Consider the following 20687-nt stretch of genomic DNA (forward strand, 5'->3'; position numbering starts at 1 on the left):
TTATTTTCAAATAAAAAAAACACTTCACAATTTGTTTAACAATAATATGTAATTGAAAAACATCATTAATAAAATACGTTTTCGTGAACCAAAGTATGTAGCGCTAAAATTTAATAATTATTGCCTTTAGAATTAAAAAATATGGAATATCAGGAGTTTCAGCTGCATCAAAAATTCGTAATATAGTGCAATGCGGCATTTTTCTCGCGCCATACAATCGCTAAAATTGTTCACCAGCGCCATCCTGTGGTCAAAGAGAAAAGTAAACTTGACAACCATCACTTTGGTGGCGGGAGTTTGAAAATATTGCATATGGCAACTCGTTTTGTTTTGGTCACATCTGGCTGAGTTAATTTAACACAGATTTTTTCAAAAAACCAGTGATATGCCGCGAGGAAAGTATGTTAACCACAAGGGTAAGAACCGCAGGTTCAACAACCCTGAGGAAATCAACGAGCAAATGGAGAAGGAAAAGCAGAAACGCGAATGGAGAGAGAAGCATGGCGCTGACCCTGAAGAAGATTCGGCAGAAGAAAAGGGTTCTGGCTCCGAGGCCGGCTCAGACGATTCTTCTTCGGACGGGGAAGAGGAAAAGGCTAAGGGTGTTCAGCATCTAATTGAGGTTTGATCTCTATTCGCCCGTAAAATACGTTGCAAATCACAATTTTTTAAACGGAGTTCGATGGTGCGTCAGAGCTTTCAATGTGTGGTTGTGGTACATCTGACGCAATCGTACTAAATAATGCAATAAATATTTTAGCTCGACCATTTTTAAATATAAATTCTTTCCTTATTTGATCAACAGTAATTATTCAAATTGTGATTTGGTATGTCTAACTGGTAACAAATCTCAAATTACAAATTCTTGTTTATTATTCCAGGTTGAGAATCCAAACAGGGTGCAAAAGAAAACGAAGAAAGTGACCGAGTTAAATACAGAAGCTGCTTCCTCTGCACCTCAGCTTTCCCGGAGAGAACGCGAAGAAATTGAAAAAGAAAGAGCACGGGCCAACTACCAGAGGCTACACGCACAGGGCAAAACCGACGAGGCCAGAGCGGATCTTGCAAGGCTAGCGATTATTAGGTATGAAGTCGAATCTTTCCTCAGAGAAAGAGAGTGACCTAATTTGTCCATTCTCATAAGAAGTTCCGTGAAATTTATTTTTGAGTCTGAAACTGCCCAGTAGATCCAGTTTTGGGCAAACAAAAGCAACCTTTTTGCTAAAGCATTCCTACAAGTAAAATCATCTACTATTCACTTTCCCACTAGTCATAAGGGATTAAGACCTGTTCTCTTTGTAAAATATCTCAGGGTCTTTTCATGTCTCTACTATCCTCGCAATTTAGAATATTTATTGTTGAAAGTATGCAGAGGATAAAAAAGTAAACCTTTAAATTAAATACTCTCACTGTGGTTTGTCTCCAAGTGATTTAGCAAAGACAGCACGGTTCGGATGTTTCTAGTTGCTTTTTGTTCCAAGTGTGTTAGCTTCTGAGCAAGCCGAAAAAGATTGTGACAATCTCGGTTTAGAGTGATTGATAAATTGTTAAGCCAAAGCATCACGACCAAAAACTAAAGCCAAAAAAATTGTGAAGTACCACCCTTTTTTGCTCTGATTTCTTAATTTTGTCAAAAAAATTGAAAATTCATTTTACAACCAGGAAGATAACCTTTCCAGCTCATTATTTATTTTATCAGCTGGCATTTCTAACTTCAATTTAAGAAGGTTAGGCACTTGTCACTCCTTTACACTCTGCATAGCATAATTTAATGACTTCTGGACCTGGGCAGCAGGGAAAATTTTTTGCCAAGACGAGGATTCGCTTAGAGAGTCACTAAATACTTGCAAAAAAGACCTCGCATAAACAAAACAATTATTGAATAAAAATTAGAGCTCTCAGCCAGTCGTGCTGCGCTGTGTCATGGTGCCAGCTGGCAAATTTTGGGTCACGTGGGCAGACGCCATTGAAAATATGTCAAAATTTAAAAAGTGCAGGAGAAAAAAAATTCTTCTAGCTGTTCGAGTCGTCGAGCACTATCAAACTTCACGTTTAAAATATTGTCAGCCGCGCCAGCCCTCGGTGAAAATGGCGTTCCCGTCGTCACCGGGCGAAAAAAATCGGCTAAGCTTAACCCGCCGCCTTAAATCTCGCAGCTGACACCTCTGATAATAATACCATAACAATAACGTTATTGGACGCATTTTTTTGTTTTAATTTGTACACATTATGCTAGGATCGTGACCACACTGACTACTAAAGCGTGCTGAAAATTTATTCGTTTTCTCACTCCCAATTTGTTTGTAAATGCACGCGCCGGAAGCTACATTAATGTTTTGTGTATAATGGACATTTTTCATTATTGTTTGCACCCATCAATGAGTGGACGGACATTTTTTTATAAACAGATTTGCCGAAAATGAACAAAATTTAGATTGGCGTGATTTATTGGGTTTACAGCTCTTAGCAAATCTGGCTGATGAATTAAACGCTGCGCCATAGCTTACATCGCCACAGTTGCAACGCTTGGTGTGCAGCATAGTGACTTAAGCAATGATCGCGCTCTCTTATTTATTTTTAAAATAACATTGTTTATCCTGCTTGAGATAAGATAGCAAGGAAATACTAATCCATGATTTAATTTTTGCGCTGCAGGCAACAAAGGGAGGACGCAGCCAGGAGGCGAGAGATGGAGGTGAAGGAAAGGGAGGCCGCTGCCAAGGCTAAAACGGATCAGACGAGCAAGGCGCTCGGCAAGAAGAAGTGATTTGTCAAAATACTACTGCAATTGGGGTGATTACGCCAGCCCACCGTGGGCCGACAGCTTCATGTATGATTTTCCACGATTTTTGTATAACTTAATCTGGTAATGGAATTGATAAAAGAGTAATAAAGTAATATTAATCTGCACTAAGAGCAGAGCAGTTTTCTTTCAAGCTGTAAAAGGTGGTTTCATAAATAACTAACGGATTAACAATTTTCATACAAGTTTTATTTTCAATTTGTTAAAGAGCGATTAAGTCAACATTTAAATAATCAAGTTAAACGTAATAATCTACCTTGTTGAAACTGTGTTAGAGATGTTCTTGTTGGTTTCTTTAGAAGCAACCAAATTACATAATATGTTTGAGACTAACCAATGTTTTAAGTACATTTTGTGATACATCTTAAAATAAATATTCGCCTCTGATTAGGAAACAGGTTTTAAAACTTAATGGTTAACACTTTTAAAATCCGTTCAGTGAGTTGATCCTTATCGGAATACCATATTATCACACATTTTAAGGCCTGCTGTTGTAACACTAAAATTCACGACTTTCCACTTGAATCAACGGCCCGAGCAATGCAACTATGCATTTCAGCTCTCATCAACTTTATTATACATTTTGATTAGAAGAAAAGTTTAACACTTTTTTGCTTTTTAAGAACTTGCGCTGCTGAATTCAAGCCGATCCTGGATTTCAATCTTACAAAGCAAAAAGATTACTTTGATGGTATTCAATTTGGACTTTGGGAACCCTGCCTAGACACCACGTTCTAAGTGAATTGAGAGAATCCTCTTGTTCTTATTAATGGTTCTCTTATCGCGAGAAAAGAGACAAGAGGCGCATAGTTGACTTCCGCGGGGGTCTCTCTGGGGTTAGGTCACCGTCGCCGCCATCCTGGCCGCTCCTCCTCAACTTCTCCTGCTCTGTGAGTTTGTTCCTCATTTGGTCATCCAGCAAATGTTGCATATCCATCTGAAATGGAAAAATTTCAATTTTAGTACTTGGTTCAATCTCTAAAAGAGGAATATTAAGTGTACATCGTGCAATCTAAAAATAGGACCGCCAATTTGAAAGCACCGAAAACCTAATTTTCAAAACTATCTTTCAGATATTGGACTTGAGTGCACGCAAAGCTTCATTACCTGCCACTGCTCAAGCTGTTGAGACAGCTCAATCTTCTGCTGAACGGCTTCCATCAGCTGACTGTTGACCTGCATGATCTCAATCCTAGCTCCAGCCAGATCGACCTCAACCCTGTGCCTGGCGGACACAGCACTGTCCCTCATTTTTCTGGCCTCCTGCAATGCATCGTCGCCAGACGCATTGCGGTCCGCCCGAGCCAAGTCCCTCTCTTCTATGGTTGCGGAAAGTTGTGCCTCTGAGACTCCTACACATCGAATCTCACATTAGCATCATCATTTGGATAGAAAATTAAATACACTGAAAATTATTAATTGAAAAGAAAAACTACATGGCTCTATTTCACGTGGAAAATGTATTTCTAGATGCGGGCTTTGAGTAGGGTTGGGATTTTTCTGCATCTGATTTTGTTTTCGACTCCGTGTGATCATGAATCTTTTAATTTTATGACTTAAAACCAGATTTAAAATTGCCTAAAACAAACTTTAGAGCAAAGTATAAATTTTTTCAAAAACTTCTAAATCAATTGAGAATCTTGATAAAAAAAACACCTTAATAAACGTGCAAAATAGTATTAAATTTAAGAATTCAAAAAATTTATATTTTTAGAGGTTTTGCGATAATTTTTTTTTCATCCTCCTAAAACTTGAAAAAAGAATTTTATCCATTTTAGTTATTTCTAGTTTAACTTCATATTCACAAAAATTTTGTAATTATCAAAGAGAAAAATAATATCCCACACGCCTCTATGCTAGAACAGCACAATTTTTCAGCCCCTCCAACGCTTTGTTATTTTGGCCCAAAATATTTTCTTTAAATAAAGATGACTCGTGTGTTACATAACTGATGCACTCTGTCAAAATTACCTAATTTGCTCTGGAGTTGCATGGTCTCATAGTTGTTACGCCTTAGTTGGGCTGCTCTCTCTTCGAGCATTCTTCCCGCCTCAGCCAGTGACTCCTTGGCTCTGTGGAGCTCGGCTTGCAAACTTAGCAGTTCGGGACCTGACACGACTCCACCTTCTCGGACGAGTCGGCACAGCTTGGAAACCACCCTCGACAATCTTCCAGCCTGAAAAAATTTGTCAAGAACTTTGCCAAGATTAAATTTTTCTCTCCCTTGCCTTCAGGGAACCAAGCCCCTCGTCCTCGTGCATATCACATTCATCCTCCTCGCCCTCTGAAGAAGAACTGCAACCTGAACTACTTGTGCTCAGGTGATCTATGCTGTTCTGTCCGCTTTTGTTCAGGTCCTTCTCTCCTTTTCTCAACTCCCTGCAGAGACCACGAAGGGCGCGCCAGGCAGAGAGAGCTTCTCTTTGAAGCTGTAAACAGAATTAAGAGCAACTTGCATAAGATATGGCATTAAGTTTGATAAAGTCTAGAAAGCTCTCAGGTTAAAACTGCGCGCTCCACTGGCTGCGATCTTGCCATTAATCAAGATAACATATAAGTATAATTTTGGCTTTGATCCTTGCCCGCAAGACTCAATTGTGCATCCAAGCTGAAACTTCACTTTTTAAACGCTTATCAATGAGGAGTATTATTTTATGTTCGTGAGCTTTAAATTATATCTTGATTTTTTTCATGCAATTTAGAATTTAATAAATTCTCTGCGCAATTTAAGCAATAAATTGGGGTGGTATTACATTAACAAATAATATATTACCATACAAAGTATTGGGGTGGCATTTAACAAAATAATATTACCACAAAGTCGTATTCCCATTCGTAATCAAACTACAGCCAAGATGTGCACAGATGAGTTAATACAATTCTTCATTTTACCAAATGTGTGTTTACCTCAAGAACTGTTAGCGGCGGAGACAAGTTTGGTGGCAGGTCATCATCACTAGAAGTCTCCATTTCACTGAGCAGTGACCTCTGACCCGCTGAAACCGGCGACGGCGAAGCTCTGACTCTCGAAACAGGTGTCCTGAGGTCTGAGCTGTCCCTCTGAGCGTGTCGGAGCTGAAAATTTCAGAATCGTGCGTTAGTCTCGGTTCAGGGGAGTTTGCGATTATAATCTCTGACCTGGTGCTCGTGGTCGCGAAAGCGTTTCTCCAACATGTGAGACCGCTCGTTCGCGTCGTCCAGCGCAGACTGCAAGGAAGCACGCTCTTCCATCAGGTCTGTAACCTGGCGTTCCAGCTCGTCGCACTTATCACTCATTAGGTCAAGCTAAAAAAGGGAAAATTATAAATGAGAATACAACGCGTAGAAAAACACTGGCTTTATAGCGATGCTGAAAAAATCTTTTGTTTGCATGGCTTATTGCAGGCGTAAAAACGCTAACAATTCACATTTGCAGGAAAATATTTCTAAGGTGACACAGTCAGTGAGCTAATTACGTCTCTAGAAAATGTATAATGGATGAAAGAATCGTTCTCCTTTCAAAGTAGTTTCCATCAATTACAATTATGAAACAATGCTTCCTGTAATTACTTTATGGAATGCATTTATACCTTGTGTGAGTCTTTTGACAGCCCGCAGCAATTTTTGATATAAAAAATCGTCTTTAATTATAGCACGCAAGCATTCTTATTGTTGGTTCAACACATAAAAGGTTATTCTGAGAAGGTGCACTCAACTTTGGCAGCCACAAGGTAGGACTCGGAAGAATAATATACTGTTATTTGAAACTATGCGTAAGGTTTTTCTTACTTCTAAAAAAACTCTAAAAGAGCCGAGGAAAATAGAAGAGCACGAAACTAGCGGTACAGTTTGATGAAGTATTATTATATTGGGGCTCTTTAAATATACGTTGCTTGGTGTATCAATATATAAAAGCAAATATTTAAATTTTTTGAACAACGCGAGAGACAGCGTCTGCACAACCACACAGACGACGTGCAAAATTACGTATTATTTGTTTAGCGATTTTCACTTCTTGCTTTTGAAATTCACAAAGCAGCAGAGTGGTCGCGGTTGCTCCAGAAAGATAAGAACAACATTGAAATAAAATAACCAACCTCCTCCCGCAGAATCTCGGCATGACTCTCGTGATCCTGAAGGCTGGTTTTGCGCAAGGAAAATTGCTCACGAGCAGCCGTAAGCTGAGACGACAGTCGCTCCTCCCGTCTGCGAGACTGTAAATTCAAGTGAATAACACGGTTTAATCCAATATGATCACTTGATATCACGTAAGAAGAATATTTACATTCCAAGGGGATAAAATTAATGATGACAGTGCAAATAATGCACAACTAATTAAGCACTTTATTAACCATACCAAAGAGACAAGTAACACAAAGGGGGTAAATTGTAACTCAAAACGGCCATATAACATAAAATACCGAGATGTTTAAATAAAATGATTTTATAAGTGATAGTAGGCTCAACTTTTTAAGAATAGGGGAAAATGACTTACCTCTTTCAGTTGAGCGGTGAGTCTCAAATTTTGTTCAGTCAATTCAGAAACAAGTCTGGTTTTTTCAGACTCGGCTTGTTTTAGGGCCTCTTCCCTCCTGGCCACTTGGGCCTTCAGTTCTTTGACGTCCGCTGTCAGTTCAATTATTTTGGATTCGCTCTCCGATTCCAGATTGGTCATCTGCCGGCGAAGAGAGTGCTTTTGCTGCTCCAAAGCCTGAAATCATAGCCATAAAATGTGGAATTAGAGAACGATTAGGATATTATTACGTGAATTATGTGAAAAATGCTCTAACTTTGTCTCTGTTGCATATTTGTACTAGAGCAAATTATAAAATTTCTGCCCTGACCACATCATTAAATAATGTTGCTCCACCCGAAACTCGGAAAATTGAACTAACCAAGAAGACATATTGCATTCATTTTTGTGCTTTGGGACCAATAAGATTCAATAAAAAATCCGGATGACAGAACTTTTAGACTTCACCACAATTTTAATTTTCTGCTCTCGTTATACAGGAAATTGTGAGCCGACCAAATTTAACGCTGTTTTTCCTCACGCGCAGGTACGCGCATCGCGGGTAATTTTTTATTGTCAATTTCAAACTGTGGCGAAAATTTCAAGCCTCACTGATTATCAGTGAAAATAACGTGCACATCTCCATGCACCAAATTGCAGCGAATATCGTAAAAATGCAATTACCGCAGGTGTGGCAACATGCAAATTTTGCGCCTTCACGTACTCGCGGATCGTTTCTCTTTCCGCGAAAATACGTGGAGCATGAAAACGACAAGCAATACTATATGCTTTGTGTCTGCACGAAGGCAGTTAAACCGTCTCTAGGTCTTGCGTTATTGGCAAGCGATTTATTTAGTTGTAGGAATTATACACGCCTGTCTCCAGCAGGCATGAAATTGCATCTGTTTTGTTGACACGGGCCAATATGACCCGCGGCCTTGGATGGAAAAGTATTTGGCAAGTAGCGTAATTCGTGAAAAAGTGAGCACTCAACCGATTGAAATAACCCACTTACTTTGCCGGTGACACATTATCAGGATTGCGCAATCCACGATATTTTCATTGACAACACAACAACACCGCGAAAGTGGAGTGTTCACAGCAGTCTTGTTTGCAACGTGCGAATAAATGCCTAATTGGCTCCAGTGTATTTTCGGAGCCCAACAATGAGTGAAAGTAAAGCCGGATTATGAGATATAGGCATTATGTTGGCGCGGCTTTGATTAATTTTATTCGTGCGAATTAGCGCGTGAAAAGCGTGTGGCATTGATTGATTTTTTTCTGGCTATCCGGCTTTGATGATATCACACACGCAGCGGGAAGCTTACCAAATCTTCCTGTTCAGTGTGTGGAGAGTTAATTATTGTTAGAGACAACGGGTTGGGACGGCATCAATGAGTGCGCGAAGGGCAAATCTAGTTATGATAGACAGACAGGCTCTGCGAAGCATGACATCACTTCTTGTATTCACATAATAGAATCTTTAGGAAAGTAAATATTTAAACATTGCTTGTTAATTTAATTGTTCGAAACTATCGATTAGCTGCAACGTCTCAATTTTATTGCCTTTGTTTCAAGTTTTCATTTAAATTATGAACGTTTCGTTTATCGCTCGGATGCTTTAATTATCTTCCTTCGACGAGACAAGAAAAGATTTAAAGAAACAATAAACAATTGCTTCAGACACTAAACCACAAGAGTGCGCTCTCTTCTTTTTCTGTGAGTGCTTTCAAGAATCCATATTCTGATGTCCCTTCTCCACTTTTCCTTGAAGTTTCATTAACCGAAGTGACTCAACGCTCACGATTGTATAATTCACTTAAAATGCAATCCGATCCTGCAGGGCTAAAGCGAGAGTACAATAGACCGCAAAAACTTCAAAGGTTAAACTGATCTTTGCAAAATCTTACGTATGTCAATACAGTCGATTGTTTGCTTTGTATCTGGTGACTGTGACGAAATAAAAATAAACGAATAGAGCAAGACGGAAATGTATCGCCATAGCATGACAAAAATTCCCACAGCGGCAGGATTAGAGCTGCAACACGTTAAAATCTCATTGTTGGACAGCCGCCGTCGCACATCTCGACCGGGAGCGCGAATTCTCAGGGAAAGTGTTGAGGAGCTATGCTCTATGCTTCAGATGATACGAAAAAATGTGACATCACGAATGCTTTTCTGATAAGAACCGCTGATAACAAACACTCGCGCGCAGATCGTGTTTTGATAGCTGGTTAGAGTGAATTATTTCAGAGAGGTGAATAACTGTATAGAACGGCTGGCGAGATGTGACGCCGCGACTCGGTCCGCAGCGCGAGCATCAAAAGCATTTTGTTTGACAATGCTGTCTTAAAGTGGCACGCAATTCATTTGTTTCGATTTGTGTGGCGTGCACTCTTATTTAGCAATTATTTTCGTTCGCAAAAGCTGCTTTAATTTTATTTTGCGTTGACAATAGGCTTCAGGCTCCAGTAATTGCACATCGTGTCTGCAGTGTGGTATTTGGATTTTTAGCACGGTATAGCATAACGCAATTGGTGCGAAAAGCAAATTGCATAAATCTGGATATTTGAGATAAAGTGTGGGATCTGTATGTATATTTCTAAAATCTAAATCTATTTTAAATTCGCAGACAAATATTTCAAGCGCGACTCTCTCAAAACAAAATTGAGCTACATATATATTGAATTGTAAGATGAAATTGAATTTTTTGCCCTCTTAATTATGAAAATTATCAGCTATCTATGTCAGGACTCAATTGAATTGGAAGCAGTCTCCTTCACGTACATAACATCATGATACCAATAAGCAATTCAAAATATTAATTTTAGACACGGTTGGCTACAACACCATCATCGCACTTTTTGCAGTGCGCCAATCAGTGAGTGAAATTTAATTATCTCTCCAGCGGCGAACTCATCGAATCGATTATCTCCTCCACAAAGGCCACGCGGCAATGAAAGCCGAGATTATATGCGCAGCATCTCTTTTCAAGCGACTTTAAACCAATGTGGAGATGCGTTCGCATCTCGGGCGTTGCAAAAAGTTTAATTATCTCAAGACAATCCGGCCATTCACAAGGAAGCAAAAATTCCAATTACTGTAATCGTATAACAGCACGGAACAATCATCTTTAAGAAAAATTACACACATTTTTCGGCTTCAGGAAGCATCGTTCTTCTTCCCAAGAAAGCGATTACCTCCTCTCAGGAAGATTAATTTCGGCCCATAATAACACTTTCTCGCCTCAGATAAACCGACAGAATCCGTTCGACAAGTATATCAAGATCATTGTTGAATTTTTTCCGACGATACCTTGAGAAGGAATGGGAAACAAGTTTGCACGCAGCTTATAATTTGATATGCGCGAAGTGCTAATTTTTCACTTTTATTAGTCAGCCGTTACTGTTTTAACGATGTGGGAAATAACTCCTGCGATGCTCCCAAGCGAAAATTTCTTGGACTTAAAGCGATTCGAGCTTGGGTGTGCAATGAAAAATGACACTTTACTTAGAGATATAAATGTGCGTGTATTTTTCACAGAGAAAACACTCTCGAGCACCATTTGTTTACCACATTTTCAGCAAACACCTTTTTTCTGTAATATAGAGCTTGCTATTTCTCATTGCAAGATTTTCCTCTCGAATTTCATAATCTTAGAGACTTGACAACAAAACGAAATAAAAAATCTCTTACTCTTTTTATTGCGAACCCTATTTTGGATTTGACACGACCGTGCCGAAAAGCATGCTATTTTTTTCATTGTTTCCGGGGTCCATTAATGAAGATGTCAATCGTAGGTGTCCCTCATTTGGACGCATCAGATTCAATAGCTTGTATTCGTGAACATCACATTTGCATAGGCGTCAGAAGCTCTATATGGGCAGCACGTCAAAGCAAGAAGTGAAGGATCACCTGCTACGGACACGAACGGCCACTAATGATCGTGGGAGAAACGCGATGCACGTCCTCAAAAATGATCGAACATTGGGTTTCCTTCAAACACTTTCGATGGAAAATCACTCTACCGAGTGTCTCGTCATTGTCTTCACGGATATCACAAAATCATCAAGTCTGCGGAGATGTTTTGAATGAGGAAACGAGTGATTACTGCTGCTTTTGCTTTCAATGGCGCACTCGTGCGTAAGAGATTAATCGGCGAATTCAGCCCAAGGAGAGAGTTCCTTTATTATTGATACTTTAATTGTTTGAATTTTCAAAATTACACAAACACCACGACTCTTGAGAAATCGTGCGTTTTGTAATTGCCTAACGCTGTCCAGGGAATGTAAAAGTTAATGTGACAATTTATAAAAGAGCGTGTCTCGCGGGCGTCTGCATATGCATGTCGTTTCGTTAAAAGCATGCAGAAGGGAAACACATGGGCGTTTAGTGCGTGAGTGTATATTAATGAATATATATGTTGGTGAGCCATATATATAAAAAGTTGAAGAGACTCTTGAGCCGCCCATGCAGCTGAATCACACGCCAGGTTTAAGAGCAATGAGCAATTCGCGCATTATTCCGTTTGACACCACGCAACAATTCTTACAAGTTCACGCGTCGCCTTTCACTTGAGCAAACACAAAACACACACACACACATGCATATTATGTCGGATTGCGCCCGCTGAGTGTGGTGAGCCAAAATTTCGATTGGGGAAATGTCTCACTGACAGCGAACAACGCCTCCAGAGCAACGCACAAGACTAGCAATAAATCAGAACTACTCAAGCGTGAGCTGATTAATGAATTTGTGAAGGGATTTCAAGAAAGCTGCTCAGCATGTGTGAGTGGAGTTTAATTTCTTTTCAATGCGCATTGGAGATTTAAAATGCTTTCTTTCACACGTCGAAAAATCATTAGAATGCTCTCCTCGCAACAAGTGAGCCTCTGTTTTAATTTTAGTCCGTGTTACTTTCAACAGTCGAAATCAAAAGGATCGAATCAGATTAAATCGACAGTGAGTTGATGCACAGTGTTGCGGTCAAACGAAAATTAGTAAGAGAAAATTGATAATGTACGCTGCTGCGTCTTGCAGCTTTCCAGCACCGCCTTGAAAATGACAAACCGAAAATCTCTCTAATTCGCATTTTGAAAAGCTTCATGCCTCCGTGAAGATTAGATTTGCAGCCATAGTCATGACCTTGAACAATCATCTTTGCAGCCAATTTCCAGCCTTGCGTGAAGCTAAAAGCGATAATTTTAGAAATTTATCGCGCGCCTCTGGTGTCTCTCATTTGCATGAACCGCCACACTTTCTTCTTTCTGCGCTAGGTGTGCGAGCGAGTGTTGTGTGAGTCACCTTTGGAGTGTGCATGTTCATACATATAACTGGCAACAGGACCTGACTGCTGGAAGGTTAGTCGACGGTCAGGCTGACTCACTCGTGCAAGCCAGCCTGCCCTGCGAGATCCAGCCCACGCCGCAATTGCATCAGCTCTATTTTTAAACGCCGGCATTTCATGCGGGCCATTCAGGTGCCGTGCTATCGCCCTCCAACTTGGCATTCACCCGCGGCTTATCAAATCACGGCTTTCCTGCCCTTATGCTGGCACTGTATTATATTGTTCGTGGGTGTAAACTTGTCGTAATACAATTAAATTCCAAATACTATCTTCGAGGCAACCGCCACCGGCGCAATCGATGACGCAATTTTATTTGACAGCTTCGACTGGATAAATCGTTGCACAAAGAAGCTCTATAGTACTGTTTCATTGACAGGTTTTTAAGCTCAAATGGATTCCCAACCCCTTGAAATTCTAACCGAGCAGAAGCAGAGTATCTTAATGGGTTAAAAAGGGTAAAAATAAGCTACAACACTGCAATATAATGTGAAGAGCCTGCGGGGCTACTGCAGATAACATGTGATGTGAAACTTCTCAGCATTCTAGGTCGAAGAAGTCGTATATTATTAGAGTTAATGTTAAAAATATTTTGTGTATAGTAAAAAATACGAATGTAGCGCTGCTTAACAGATTCAAATGCTCCGGCCATGCCATAAAATCAATTTGAAATGACGGATTTTTAAATTATCCAAGGAGCCTGCTCTTTCAGGATATTAAAAAAATACAATTCCCGGGGTAATGGTGTAACCCGGTGGTCGCTCGCTCGTGTCTCGGCTCATTGTTTTGCAAATCCTGCGGAACTCTGGTCTCAAGTTACAAACAAGCTATAGGTGGGGTGCGACTAGACTCAAGGAAAAAACTCTGAATACAAATTAGGCCAACGCTTTTCGCAAAAAAATCGATCCTCTCCACGACGAATTTGAGAAACCTAAATGCAGCACTTGATGACTGAAAAGCGCATAATTTTTCTCGTGATCCTTTCGCTCCTCAGCGCGTCTAATTACGCGCGGCAGCCTGACTGGCCGTCGGAGCTTTACCTTGGCGGGTGCGCCTTTCGGAGGTCGCATCGTGCAGGCAGGACTTTCCGATTGCCTCAACGCGGATGATTATTAACTCGTCATTTAGCCGCGCAAATAAAGAGGCCATAATTGCACTAATTAGTGATACGCCGAAATTAAATTTCAGCACGAAGCGTGCACTGATTGTGAGGTATATATTGTGCAACAACTCATCATTTTGATTTACAATTTCTTTTTCACTCTACCTGCGACGTACTCTTCCCCATATTTCTTTCAAATGCAATAATACGTGCGAATCCGATTTATGGCATTGGCTAAAAAATAGAAACTTCTGATTGTGAGTTTAGGAAAGTGCCTCTTTGTGCTGGGGTGTTGTAAAAATCGTCGGAAACGGCGCCTGAGAGTGAGTATGCGATGTCTATCAGATCGTGAAAAATCGAGCTGTGTGCCTTCCTGGGCACGTGCTCGGAACAAAGAGGACCATTAGCGCGGAGTTATAAAATAATTGGTGGCCGCACATACTGCAGATAAATAAGTTTCCTGCTGCCAATGCCGTTTTCTCCATCAGCGGCTAACTCATCGAGTCAGGTGTCTGGCGGGTAAAGGCCTAATTTTGCACAGCACATAGACACAGTCTGGTTACCACTCAATTAGATGAAGAAGTCGCGTCAGTTGACGCACGAGCATCTTATGCACAATCAGAACAGAGTGCTCTTTTTTTCAATGATTCTCGTCTGCGAGTTCGCTAGTTTAAGTAACTGTAAATTCAAACTAAAAGCGTTGACACGAGCATGTACCATGATACATTCGTGACGAGCTTTTGTTCTAGCTAAACACAATGTACATCTGTAGTACCGTAACTTTTGTGTTTGTTTTCATCTGTCTAAATTAAGTGTGCTCTTCAAAGTGTAAACAATCAAACGTCTATGATAGATCTATCATATGTGAATATCTGCGAATTTCTTTGCTGAAAGCTTTTGGGATTAAATTGTGGTTCTCATTTTGAAACCCAGTTTTATCATATAAAAATAAAATAATTAATATTTAGCTGAAGATAAATGCGATACGTGTATGCATTTTGATTTAAAGCATGATTTGAGTATTCCAATTAAAATAAGAGTAAAGCGTACTATGGGGTTTCGACAGAAAAAATAAAATCGATAATATTTTAACATATTACACCTTAAATGAAATATTTCTTTTGTGGTGTATTCAAAATTCAATTTATTTTTTTACTGGTGAAGAATTTGAATTGAATGGACACGCACGACTCTTAAATGTGCTTCCCCCATAGGATGCAGTTTTGATCTGTGTATAAATTAAGCTGCCAACAATGGTCTACTTCCTTATCGTCATTGTCATCACGTAATGAATTAACTGTGTTTGAGCAGAAGGCGTGACCTGCATAATGATATATAATCGCACTTTCAGACAGCCCAAAAAAAACATTTAACTTCATTTGCTCTAACTTCTAGCCTAAAATTTTGGATTTCTCGATTTTTGCATCATTTATACTTAATGACGTCATATCTTCATGACACATTAGCACAACTAAAGTGAACGAATATTGCTATAATAACGCTTTATCTTATCTGAATAGTGCTTATTTAAGAGGTTAAATATATGAGTCATATAGCTGAATTGTTCATTGCTGTTTTGTTTAGTGTACGTGGATTATTTGAATTACTCTGTACTCTTCACAGCCAAACCATAAAACTTTCACGTTGTGTGTCGGAATACGTGTTCTGTTGCTATTTATCATTAAGCGGAAAATTTCACATCTCAGACGCATAAGATCAACGCCAAACTATTGAGTAATACATCTTTTTCCCCCTGAGTAAATTCTTTAATTAGCCTCCAAGCGTGTAGTATGACTAACAGATTTGTTTTTAAAACCTTCAGACCGAAATTGACATCATATAAATGCTTCTATTTTATTGCGTGAGAGACTTTACGTCATATTTTCAAATGAAATGCATTGTTCAGTTAAATATCCGGTCGAGTGGCCTGAACAAGTCACTTCCCTTTCGCCGCCGAAACAATGCACTGTCCAGATAAAATCCTTCATCACAAGAGACTGTTGTTTTGCACGGCAAAGCTTTAGATCTGTCGGCCGGCGGTGGCGGCTTCAACTGCGAGACAATGCGATTTTCTTCCGCGTGTATTCCTCGCAGCTTTCTCGCGTGATTTTTTGTTTTTCTATTCGCGGCCACTGAATCAAGCAGAACACGCACGACGCCGACCCGTTATTTTTTTCATTTTGTCCTCGCCGAATTTCTTGAAACGTCTAGTGTGCGACACAATCCAAGCGCATCCAGTCAGAATTTCCACCTGTGTATATACGTCCTCGTATTTGCGTGAAAAGCAAAAAAGCAGTGTTTTTGATTCGGTTGACTTGGACAGAGATAAATGTGCTGAGGCAACACCTCCTCTTTTTAAGTCTAAGCCTTGAGTTAGGCAATGTGTCCGCAGATAATTCACTTTCATTGTGCCCTGCGGGAGATTTTTTTTTAAAGTAGTGTGTTATTATTGTTTCACATTTAGCGAGTAATCAGCCGACTCCCTGGTGAGGCAGATTCTTTAGCTGACAATGAGAGTAGTTCGGCTAAAACGACGCTTAAGAGCAGAGAATTTTCTCTATAAGAACCACAATGGTCGTTTATAAATTGTCATCCTATTAAAATTTAAGTTGGGTAGGGGAAACTGCGAGGATCTCCAAAAACTGTCTCATGACCGCTGGGGGGTGTAAGATGAGCCAGCAAAAACCGCACCTCCCAGTTTCAAACAGCTTGTTCAACTTCCGCAACAGGAAGATAAAATCTACGCGCAGTGTCCGCCTGCACGCTGCATGAAATACCAGCCAGCAGGAAGATGAAAAACTATTTCTTATACCCAGATGTGATTTTACAAACTGTTATACGTGCCTATATCTGCTTAAAAAATAAGTGCATTCTGTGTGCGCGTGCCATCATTATGCATCTCCAAACAGATGTGCCACACAGCTGGAGCAGAGCGTCGGGGCTCCTGTTCCTGGTCCTGTTTCGTGGCGGCAGCTGCCTCCGAGAATATTTCGCGCAGACGGCACGCGTTCAAATCGCTCATTCATGGGTGACGGGATGAATGAAAAAGGAAGAGCATGCGGAGAAATTTGTTTCTCGATATATTAACACGTTCCAGCTGTTGCGTGGCTATATACATAACGCATCTAAATGCATCTAGTTTCGGCAAATAAAATGATCTTCCGATCTTGATAGCGTGCATTATTAGTGTATATTATATAGAGACAGCGAGAGTGCGCTTGGTTTAATAATTAGGTCAGCCATGGGTGAAATATCGGTGTCAAAGAATTAATTTGCAATGTTACCGCTTGTTTATTTTTTCCATATTTGTCTGTTCTTGAGAGATCGTACAGCAGAAAAGGAAACTGCTCCAAAAGGGTTATGGTGCTCAGCGAAGAGAGAAGTTTGTCGTTTAGAAATGCGTATACCGTAAAAATTAAGCAACGAAGTTAACAAAATAACTATGCCCATTTCCCAAAACATTTCAAACGTGTAGCAGTACTTGGAACTATAATTTCTGGAATTTTAAATGAAGAAGATAACTTTGCGTGTAATCGACAGGTTAAAGACCCGCGGAGCGCAGTATTAAAAATTTACGCATTCCTCGTCCTTAGTATTTTCGCTGTTGCAACTCAATTTAATTCTGCTCTACGAATATAACAAATTCATGGTTTTTCTGCAACAGATACAAATAAAATTATATTCTAAGCCCTTTTATCTAGTTATTTGGTTCGTCGATTTTTACATAGTAAAACTATCAGAGGGAATAATTTCATAAATTTTGTGTAAATATATATACGGTTTAAAAATTATTTCTAGTGATCTCTCTTTCTGGATTTCAAAAAAGAAACGGCTAAAATTATGCTGTAAACTACTGCAAATATATTAACTGAAATCGAGAAGTCCAGACAAAAAGTGAAACAATGATGAACCTTTCTAGTCTAGGTTTGCTTTAGATTGAAGCATGTAACATGGATATTCCGCTGACTAACCAAGTAGGACAAACAGACTGATAATGCAATGCAACTATGTAGCCGGGCGGTTCACGCTCGCTGACTCCATGAAGACTTTGCTTTCCGTCGCTTATATTGCCTAATAATCACCGGCTCAAGGAAAAACCGACGCGATTTTCATTCGCGCGCGATGATGTTCGCGCTCGCCGTGTTTATTTATGCAATGCACCGGTGACTTTTTGCTTTTCTCTAGCTCAAGGAAGTTGATTTGGAAAAGGCAGAGCGCAGTGCTTTTGGTTCCGCGCCATTTCCGGGCACCTGGCCGTTGCTTCTGTCAGTTTACAGTGCAGACAGACATGACGGGTGGACTCACGCAACCCCTCGTTCCCACCCCCCTGAGTGCACCGCTCAAATACCGCGTTATTTTTTTGTTTGCCGGGGGATACAATCCGTTTTCAAAACATTATGATATTTTGTTGGAATATAGCCACACAACTTTTGCAGTTTGTTGTGACTTAAAAATAATTAACCCAGAACATAAGAGTGAAGAATGAAATCAAGAAAAATAATGACTTCAAAATTACAAAAACTCTTTAATTGATAACCTAAAATACAGACTTCAATTGTCTATTTGCAGAAAAATCAAAAGTAATATTGGTTAATGTCAAATTTCGCTTTTTATGTTGTGGTTCACAACGGAGGTACTTAGACTTTTCACCCTCTAATTCTGTAGTATAATATAGTCAAATGTGTCTACGACGATACACTAGTGACTTAATGATTGCCTATAACTACGTTTCTCGCATCTATTCTGCAATTTTGCCGTTTTCCGGCTAACATTATTTCGTTGACGTGGTGACAATACGTCACAAAAACAAATCATGAATCTTTGGACGACATTGGCGAATGGAATTTTTCCGGAATAATTCAAAATGCGCAATTCCCTGGTTATCATTTGGGTGAAAACCACGTCAGAGTGGCAGCCGGTTTCAAGGTAAAACGTGAATATACACTTCCTTTTCCGAGTCGATTTCGCGGCGCACGTACATTCAGAATGGCAACGAACATTTCAGCCAGGCGCCGCACCGAATTGCATTGAAGCGCACTTTATCTCATTTTCTCCGCCAACACGATTCGGAAATTTAAGTCTAATCAGCAAAGGAAGCCTTGCAGTCGTAGACAGGCTGACAAAAGGTGCGCACCACCCGTCCTTCTCGCGCTTGTGCGCTGTCTGCACACATTTTGCCAAAACAATGAACATGAGCTGTGCCTCGTTTACGCAGTTCTTTTTAATTATCTACAAGGCCGAATTCAATTGGGCGTGCGGCGTGATTCCATCATCGCCGATTTTGCATGCTTATTAATTTGCACATTGACCAAGAACTCTTGCCAAATCGCTTTTCTGAAATCACGAATTTGGTAATCATGAAACCATAATTGGGCTTGGATGATTCATTTCATCACTTGTAATCTATGCTGCAGATGTAATTTAAGTTCAAACAGTTTTATCTTAAACATTACGTTTCTGGCATAAAAATATATTGCAATTGAGAGCATTATTTATTTACTACTCTAATCTTGAGATTAGATTGCACTGAAATTAAAGGCTAAGAAGATTAATCTCTTTTTTAGCAAGTCGAATGAATCACCAGTAATTTTTATTAATGACTACGTTTAGCCTTTGCCAGACTCGTGTATATGGTTATGACGGATAGCCTATACTCCTACGTACGTACGCTGAATAATAAAGCTAAACCCGCAGCGCACAGCATAAAATTGATGGTTCTAAAGCAACCTGCGCGCCCCACCTAATTAAACGACCATACATTTCCCAGCAAAGCACAACAATGCTCAGTAACTCATCAGGCCGAGCTCCATTATTTTCTATTTCTATCGCAAAACGCATTAGTTTTAGCTAGCCTCATTTGAAGTGGTTTGTTAGTTTTCTAAAGTACTTTCTCTCTCAATTTTCATAGCTAACAGGAGCCGTTTTTTAGCTAAAAAAACGCTCTTCTTTGTGCTCACTATGCGCAGTTCGTGCCGCGAGTGTGCGAGGTTGTGACCTTAGTTGGAGCGTGAACGTTAACGTGCTCGTTGCTAAAAAATTTAACTTGATCGTGCCGACAAAGAGGCTCTTTTTTACTCTTCGCTGTCACTCTGGAGTCTGGAGCATTCGCTCTTTTTCTCCTTCAGCTCAAAAATATTTTTCGTTTCATTACTGTATATTTACTTTTTTCAAACGACAACATACCCGGGTGCAGTGACACTTCCTGCAGCTTCAAGGTGGTAAAGTACACACCACTAGGCGTATTTAATCCTGTTATTAGAGCTTCATGCACTTCTCAGCAAAATGGCCTTTGTGCTAATGGGATTGGTAGGATATAAGACGCGAAGTTTTTTGTATGCATACTGATGTTACTGCTTTTGTTTAGCGTTAAACAATTTTTGTCCTTTTGACTTGTATTCTGACTCAATGTTGATCCTTCTACAACTCGATTGTGACAATTAAATGAAACATATAAAAAAGCTCATTTTTTCCGTATACTATGTAAAATTAAAGTACATCAGAAATGAATTTAAAATTGAACATGCATGCTACTAATCTTATTGCTAGAGCCCAAGATTTACGAAAGGAAATATGAAAACAAATCGGTTTTAAGTGTTATTGAGCAATCACACTAAGGCTGTTAGTGCACATAAAAATTATCTGTCCTTCCGTATTTCAGCCATAAATGACGTCTCCCTTTTCAAGGTACGCGGTGTTTGCGTTTTGGTGATTTAAGGTAAAAACATGAGTATTTTCACAGTCTAGAAAGTGAAAAGGCCACACGATGATTATTAGACAAAAAGCGAAAAGACGCTGGCTGGCTGCTCTTCTACGCTTTTAATATTTCACGTGAGTGCTCCTTTTATGAGTTCTGCACGGCTGAATAACCCTTTAGCAGGAAAAGAGTACCTTGAAGCTTGCGCCATTTTTTTTAAATTCCCAAAGACGAAAAAACATGTTATTGCAT

General features: G+C 39.8%; 2 protein-coding genes across 4 annotated transcripts in view; one reads left to right on the forward strand and one right to left on the reverse strand.

The window, feature by feature from the left end:
- Window positions 1-288: 288 nt before the first annotated feature.
- On the forward strand, window positions 289-2916 carry LOC135938028 (28 kDa heat- and acid-stable phosphoprotein). The gene is made up of 3 exons (XM_065481518.1): window positions 289-622; window positions 882-1084; window positions 2656-2916. The coding sequence occupies exons 1-3, from the start codon at window positions 386-388 to the stop codon at window positions 2765-2767; spliced, it is 552 nt and encodes a 183-aa protein (XP_065337590.1). The 5' UTR covers window positions 289-385; the 3' UTR covers window positions 2768-2916.
- A 54-nt stretch (window positions 2917-2970) lies between these two features.
- Window positions 2971-20687, reverse strand: part of LOC135938026 (bicaudal D-related protein homolog) — a 29157-nt gene continuing 11440 nt past the window's right edge. For 2 of the 3 annotated variants that reach the window (XM_065481514.1, XM_065481513.1), the window contains 9 exons: window positions 7278-7493; window positions 6880-6996; window positions 5942-6088; window positions 5711-5878; window positions 5618-5647; window positions 5032-5232; window positions 4775-4979; window positions 3911-4155; window positions 2971-3740 (listed from right to left, as the gene is read on the reverse strand). In XM_065481514.1, the coding sequence (XP_065337586.1) occupies window positions 3582-3740; window positions 3911-4155; window positions 4775-4979; window positions 5032-5232; window positions 5618-5647; window positions 5711-5878; window positions 5942-6088; window positions 6880-6996; window positions 7278-7493 (1488 nt within the window). In that variant the 3' untranslated portion in view covers window positions 2971-3581. The remainder of the gene's footprint in view (window positions 3741-3910; window positions 4156-4774; window positions 4980-5031; window positions 5233-5617; window positions 5648-5710; window positions 5879-5941; window positions 6089-6879; window positions 6997-7277; window positions 7494-20687) is intronic. The other variant, XM_065481515.1, reaches the window with a different exon arrangement.

Source organism: Cloeon dipterum, chromosome 2, assembly GCF_949628265.1.
Source record: "Cloeon dipterum chromosome 2, ieCloDipt1.1, whole genome shotgun sequence".
NCBI lineage: Eukaryota > Metazoa > Arthropoda > Insecta > Ephemeroptera > Baetidae > Cloeon > Cloeon dipterum.